We start from the raw sequence: 7,903 nt of genomic DNA, 5'->3' as shown, positions 1-7,903 counted from the left end.
TGGTACACACCATAACTAGGCTACCAAATGCTATAGCACAGCTTTCGGTAGCCAGCAGTAACTTTCATTTTGGTAACACTCAGTAGATTAATTGAATAAAACTTCAGCTTGTCCTGGAAATACAGCTCCAAAAAAGGTCTTTACCTACTTATCAATGGTTGACAGGCTTGTTGTTAGGCATTGTCGGAAATTTTCAAGCATTTTCAGGGGTTGTCAGGCATTGTAGAGTAGCTACTTTCAGGCATTGTCTAGGATTTCCAGGCATTGTCGATCATTATCAGTGGTTGACGGGTTTGTTAGACATTATAGAACATTTTCAGGCATTGCCAAACATTTTCAGGGGTTGTCGAGGATTTTCAGGGGTGGTCAGGCATTATAAAGTAGCTACTTTCAGGCATTGTTGGGAATTTCCAGGCATTGTCTAGGATTTCCAGGCATTGTCGATCAATATCAGTCAGTGTTTGACAGGTTTGGTACGGTAGTTATTATGGAACATTTTCAGGGATTGTCGAACATTTTCAGGGGTTGTCGAGCATTTTCAGGGGTTGTCAGGCATTGTCGGTAATTTCAAGGCATTGTCTAGGATTTCCAGGCATTGTCGATGCTAGACAACCCCTGAAAATGTTCGACAATGCCTGACAAACCCGTCAACCACTAATAATGATCAACAATGCCTGGAAATCCTAGACAATGACTGGAAATTCCCAATAATGCCTGAAAGTAGCTACTCTACAATGCCTGACAACCCCTGAAAATGCTCGACAATCCCTGAAAATATTCCATAATGACTACCAAACCTGTCAAACACTGATATTGATCGACAATGCCTGGAAATCCTAGATAATGACTGGAAATTCCCAACAAATGTCTGAAAGTAGCTACTCTACAATGCCTGGCAACCCCTGAAAATGCTCGACAATTCCTGAAAATGTTCCATAATGACTACCAAACCTGTCAAACACTGATATTGATCGACAATGCCTGGAAATCCTAGATAATGCCTGGAAATTCCCAACAATGCCTGAAAGTAGCTTCTCTACAATGCCTGACAACCCCTGAAAATGCTCGACAACCCCTGAATATGTTCGATAATGCCTGAAAATGTTCGACAATGCAGGGGGGGCGGACTGAGCTGAAGCCCAGGGCCCCCACTTTTGGGGACCCCCTCCTCTAAGAAAAAAATTAATTTTAGTTAATTTTTGGTTGCACAGCTGGAGTTTGCTGCGTTAATTCGTATCTCAACAAGCAAGGGCGGCTCGCTTAGTGGTGTAGCCAAGGGGGGGGGGGGGGGGGGGTTTCAACCTTCATTTGGCACGCGTGTGACGTCATGATATTGAGAATGATGCTTTCAAACTCTTTATGTCTCTAAAACAAAGTTTGCCTAATTTTAAACGAAACTGCATTAAAAGAGCAAGTTTTGCCAATAGCCTACCAAACATTCAAATATCTCAGCCAGGAATTAGTAACAAGAAACATAGAGACTTAGCTTTATTTCCGAAAAATGCTGAAGAAAACATGATCTTATCCTTTTGCTATGCCACCGGACAGCACCATTTTACAGGAATATTCGTACCCACATTTTTGTTGAAAATGCTCTCAGAATGCACCAAATTCAAAGTAATTTTTCAAAATTTTCTGGGGGAGGTCCCCCAGACCCACCGCCTCTGGGTGACCTTTTGTCTGCCGGCCGTTAACCCCCCCCCTTTCAAAATTTCTGCTTATGCCACTGGGGCTCGCTCCACATGTGCACCACTGCTGCAGCACCCCTGCCCCGCCCCCAGTTATTCAATTTCTTTTTGTATGATGGTCTCCAACTGCAGTGGAGGAAGATCTTTTTCAAAATTAAAGAGAATCAAAAACGGAGTTCGAAGTTCTTCCCGGCAAGAGCGAGTTTCGAATCTTTCGCTTCTAAGCATTGAACACGATATTTTGGATTCATTGCATTTTGAAGAATTGATCAGCGATTTTGCCACGAGAAAAGCAAGAAAGCGTCCATTTTGAGTTGATATGAACAATTTTCTAGGGCAGCAAACAAAATGACTACAGTACGGGTACCGCCTACCAGTTTGCTGTTTCTTTTTTGGTTTGTACTCCTATGAACATGATTCTGTTTTTATCGTGTGAAGCTGACAAACAATTTATAGTTCATACATAAAGTTGCGGACAAAAACAATTTTTGTGAAACGATTAAACATGCTTTGATTGCTCTGTATCTCAACAGTTTTGTGTTTAAGTATTCGACACCAAGCACTAAAAGTTCATTGTCATTGCTAAATTTGCTTTTCAACCAGAAAACGAATCTTTTCCGAAGAAATACTGTTGAAAATTAACCAGGTTTTGCTTTCAAAAAGACAACTAGAGAACAGTGGCGTACTTAGAGAATAGTGGCGTCGCTCAGGTAAGTTTGAGAGTTTGTGCCCCTCCAAAGTCAGCATTAAACGAATTATGTCATTTTGTTGTTCTAAAAATAATGCTCCTGTTTAATCGCTTTTTTCGATCTCAATCGCAGCAAAGGCACAGTACCAACTACACAATACACACAACTCGGGGTTTGGAGGCGGAACCCCCAGCTGCTGAGAAATGCTTTTAGCGTCATTGATCGATAACCTTTTAGCGAAAAATGTCACTTGATAAGGGCCCCCACCTTCAGCTCAGCCCAGGGCCCCATAAACCCTTAATCCGGCCTTGACAATGCCTCACAAGCCTGTCAACCACTAATAATGATCGACAATGCCTGGAAATCCTACACATTGCCTAGAAATTCCCAACAATGCCTGAAAGTAGTTAGCCTACTTTACAATACCTGAAACCCCTGAAAATGTTCGACAACCCCTGAAAATGCTCCACAACCCCCAAAAAGCCGATAATGCCTGACAATGCCTACAATGCCTGACAAGGGGTATTTAGAGGTACCCTCTGTGACTGTGATTTGTTTTCAATCGCCAGAATCTCCATAAAGCAGTCCATGCGGAACGAGAATGTGACGTCATCACAAGCAATCCATACGTCAACTTGAAAACAAAGAAAGTTTTATTTAAACAAAAACCAAAAAAATATATTAAAAATAAAGTTGTTTTGCTGTGCCAAGTTTAAAGTCAATACATACAGCCATAGCTACGCTGTTAGCCTTCAAACATCGTTACGCACCACTGAGTTGCATATCTATATGTAAGATATCTATGGTGTTATGGTTAAAGTTGCTTTCCCAGTGACGTCAATGCTAGGGTTGCCATACCGTCCGGAAAATTCCGGACATGTCCGGAATTTAGTGTTAAATTTTGCGTCCGGAAGGAATTTTAAAAAATGCTCAAATGTCCGGAATTTTATGATGGGCGTTTTGGGAGAATTAGAAATTTTTTTTCTAGAAAATTCGCTCAGCCAGCTCATTTTACTGCATCTGCAATCGTACTGTGCAACACTGCCATTTTTTTTACTACGAGGTTGTACGAAATTATGATGTAACAGAGCGTTTGATTTATCAATGATGTTTACCACTTAGAACTTTATGGAGCTTTGGAACTTTCTTGAACTTATTGACCGTTGTGCTGAATCAGAATTGGTTAGATATAGATCACATGCTGCGAAAATTACTAGAACATTCCAACAGACTATAAAAGCAGGCGATTTCGCACATATAATCAGAGATTTACTTGAAATGTCATAGAGGAAGCCTAGTGAAATTTTGATATAGAATCCTTGACTAATTTTAATGGCTAATAGTTCGGTAGCGCATATATGGTCTCATGAAATAGTCATGCACTGTCCGGAATTTTGCTTTTTCAAATATGGTAACCCTAGTCAATGCGTATCTCATAGCGGCTGCTTTTGGTTTCAGGCGAAAGGAATACAGCCTCTACACATGAGTGATTTTGTGCTTGTAACTATAGGCTACTGAGTACGCTGAAAATAAAGCTGGTTCTCTTACCAAAAAAAACATAGATTCAACAATAAAACATGCAATTCCAAAGGGTACATTAACTAACCAGTACTGAAACAGCACAAGTGTTTTTTAAATTCTTTGAGTCAATAGACTGACATCACAAGTTCAGAGCAAATATACTTGTGTTCTTCAAGAATGGGCTAGCTTAATTTATAGGCTAATTATTTGCTCTTTACTAGTGCACCAGTCCAATGCATGTCTTAAATGCTTACAGATGACATTGACAATAAGTTTTTGTGCTCAGTCTAAAAAAGCAGCCAACATTCTAGACTAGTCCCAGTTTGATTGATTGATTGAGTCTTTATCCTCGGACTGGGAAAGTCCGAAGATGTTGTTTTGGAAATGCTCTCAGAGCGCACCAAATTGGAAGTGTTTTCAAAATTTTTTGGGGGAGGCCCCCCAGACCCCCCGTGTTATTCGATAGACTGGCCCTCAGCATCATTATAATTGTACGCTGTGGCCCATTGCGATAAACAGTTGCACGCCCCTGGGCTAAGCCTTAGGAATAGATTAGGTTAAGGCAGTAAGATTAGTACTCATTATGGTTGGGAAAAGAGTTAGCAATCATTATTGTTGAGTTCAATGTTGTTTCATTGCCGGTTCACAAGCTAACACCGTGCAAACAACTGCCGGTTCACAACAAAAAATGATGGAAACCAGTGTCAGTTTATAACAAAAAATGATGGAAAGCATTGGGGTTCACTTGGACGCTAGCGACTGCCTTAATTCTAAGACAATTGCTAATGTTTTTTTTTTGCACTGTGACGTAGGCTAAATATACGGCGTTGTGTTTATTGTAACGGAAGATTTCAAGTTAATGCGATAAATTTTACGGTTCCACAATTTACAAATTTAGCTGCGTTTTGTGCACGCTTGCTATGGCGTCTCAACTCAGTGGATGGGATAAAGCGAAAAAGAAAAGAAGCAGCAGAACAAGAAAAGCTTCTGGCGAAATTCCAAAACTGAGTTCATACTTTGGAATGCGAGCAGCTTCGTCTCAATTGCCTGCGTCGGATGCGATTGCGAATTCGAGCGCTCCTGAAGACCAGGCCAAGCAAGATGAACCTGATGAGGAAAGAGAGGATAAAGAGCGGGAAAGTTCAGCGGAGAGAGCAGAGGTGAAAGGAGACGCTATCACTGGCGAAGCACTGGCGCAAACGCTGGAGGATATCACCAATGATTTAGGACAGTGGGGTAAAATCAACGCTGACACTCGAGAATATTGGGCCAAGAAAGGTTCAAAACACTGCCAACACACTGAATCGATGTTTGAAGAGAGCGCCAGACAATACCTAGGTGAATCATTCCAACGTCGATGCACTAAGACCTTCTTCGTGCGTACGCATCCGCTCAATGGTGAAAAATCCTATAGACAATGGTTGTGCTACTCGCCTTCGACCGGGAAGGTGTTCTGCTTTGCATGCAAGTTGTTCGGTGGTAATGCTGTTCAAGCAACCAAGTTCGTATCCGGCGGTTTCGACAATTGGAGGTCAGGCGAATCCAGAATAAAAATGCATGAAAGCAGCGATGGTCATCGCAAGGCTATGTTGTCTTTTGCGAGCCGACAGAGGGAGGCCGGTCGTGTTGACTACCTAGCCGCTAAACAGGTCGAGGAAGAGCGGTGTTACTGGCGCCAGATTGTAAAGCGGCTCATCGACGTTCTGATATTCCTAGCTAAGCGTGGCCTTGCTATAAGGGGCGCGGATGAGATCATAGGTTCCCCTCATAATGGTAACTACCTTGGCATCATTGAGTTGTTGGCGGAGTACGATACTCTGCTGGCTAGCCATATTAGAAAATATGCGAACCGCGGGAAAGGTCACATTTCTTATTTGTCATCCACAATTTGCGAGGAGCTGGTGCAGCTCATGGGACAAAAGGTGCAGGACACCATCTTGAAAGAAGCCAAGAAGGCGAAGTATTTCTCTGTCTCGATTGACTCTACACCTGACGTATCACACCTCGACCAGCTAACGATTGTTATTCGATATGTTCTGCCGTTGGGTCCAGTTGAACGGTTCCTGACATTCTTGCCTATGATGAGACACACCGCTACGCACATGGCTAGCATACTTCTGAACTTTCTGAAGGAAAATGGCTTGGATGTTACTAACTGCAGAGGCCAGTCGTATGACAATGCGTCAAACATGTCAGGACGGTACAACGGTGTCCAGGCAATTGTGAAGCGAGAATGTAAATATGCTGCTTTTATTCCATGCTGCAACCACAGTTTAAACCTGGTAGGAGACCAGGCTGTTAATAGCTGCGCTGGCTGTACCAGGTTTTTTCATTTTGTCAATGGACTATACGTTTTCCTGTCTGAATCGACATATCGCTGGCAGAAACTGAAGAATCGCTGCACATTAACGCTCAAAGGTTTGTCTGGAACCCGATGGTGTGAACGTGCAGATGCTGTCAAAGCGCTAGTAGAAGGGTGGAAGAGCATTCAAGAAGTCCTGGATGAGCTTGCGGCAGATAAGGAGCAGAAGGCCGATACGAGAAACCAGGCCGACGGATTTTCGCGCAGGATGGACGAACTTGAGACAGCAGTTATGGCGACTGCCTGGAACGATATCCTATGCCGTCTCAACAGTACGAGCATTAGCCTCCAAGACCCTACAGTCAGTCTGAATACGGCAACTAGTTTATTGGCATCACTGGTCGACACGATTCAATTTGCACGGGACAGATTTGACGTGTATGAGCAGATGGCGATCGAAAAGGTTCCTCACGGCGAATACAAGGCTGAAGAACGTCGAGGCCGTAAGCGAATGCCTGATGAAGGAGCTGCAAACGAAGAAAACCTCACCCCTAGGGAAACATTCAAAACCCATATATATCTGGTCATGATCGACAGACTGTTAGCTGAACTGGAAAAGCGAATGAAGGCGTATGAGGATATATCTACAACATTCGGATTTCTTTCGGAGCTAACGTCATTGAGCATAAAGCAGATCGAGAATAAAGCTCAAAATCTCGTTTCCTCGTATCCAGATGACTTGGAAGACACGCTGGTGGCTGAGCTCATACAGTTTGCTGCATTTATGCACACCCAGAAATCGGTGAGTGTGAACGAGTCAGCAGAGCTTACCATGTACAAGCTTTTGTCGTCGTTGAACCTTTCTCAAACATTTCCAAACGTCGAGATTGCTTTGCGCATCTATCTGTGCTTGATGGTGTCTAATGCCTCCGGCGAGCGGAGCTTCTCAAAACTGGGAATAGTCAAAGGAGAGCTGCGGTCCTCGATGAGGGAGGAAAGGCTAAACATGCTGGCGCTTATGAGCATTGAACATGAGGTGCTGAGCAGCCTTGACTGCACTGACATGATCGAAGATTTCGCGCTTGCTAAGGCTCGAAAAACAGTAGTATAAGTAAGCAGCACTAGCGCAGCATTGACAATATGCCAACGTTAAGTTGATCTGGATTAGCCTTTTCTTCATTAACTCCGCTTTTCAGGCAATATTGGTATTGAATTGTGTTGGTGTTACATAGCCTGATGTTACTCTCGAGTTTTTACGATAACACGTCGTTATTATTATTCATGTTCATTAAAATTTGGCTGACTGCGTCGAAAGCAATAAAGGCTCTTTGGTCAGAGTGTCGAATGCATATGTGCCAATGCCTAGAAAAAATAGGTCTGTTTTTGCGCTGCAGCATCAGGCCCAGTTTCGTCTTAATCCGGCCCTGCCCACACGGACCTGCAACCAGACTCCACTGGCCGGTACGAGATGATGTTTGCTGGGTGCCGGAATCTCACATTCTTTGCAAAATTACTACACCACCAAGCACATCCGGTTATAGTCGCAGCTATACCATTCCCAAGAAGAATTGAATTTGATCACATTGAAATTTGATAAATGAATAACATTCTGTAGTTAAATAGATGTTTGTTACTGTTGGGTGTTGGCATGTTTGATGTTGCATGATATTCTTCGGGTTATGATTTTTTATTGCTATTATAAG

The 7,903-nt window shown here is 42.9% G+C and overlaps 1 protein-coding gene across 1 annotated transcript; it reads left to right on the top strand.

Annotated features, from left to right (window-relative positions):
• The first annotated feature begins 4,818 nt into the window (after positions 1-4,818).
• On the top strand, positions 4,819-7,311 carry LOC145766789 (zinc finger MYM-type protein 1-like). Its single transcript, XM_082578498.1, has one exon. It carries the CDS (start codon positions 4,819-4,821, stop codon positions 7,309-7,311), a length of 2,493 nt encoding a protein of 830 aa, XP_082434624.1.
• The last annotated feature ends 592 nt before the right edge of the window (positions 7,312-7,903 follow it).

The sequence above is a fragment of the Aplidium turbinatum genome, chromosome 1 (assembly GCF_918807975.1).
Source record: "Aplidium turbinatum chromosome 1, kaAplTurb1.1, whole genome shotgun sequence".
Lineage (NCBI taxonomy): Eukaryota > Metazoa > Chordata > Ascidiacea > Aplousobranchia > Polyclinidae > Aplidium > Aplidium turbinatum.
The sequence above is the reverse complement of the archived record's forward strand: the minus strand, read 5'-3'. Positions and strand labels throughout refer to the sequence as shown.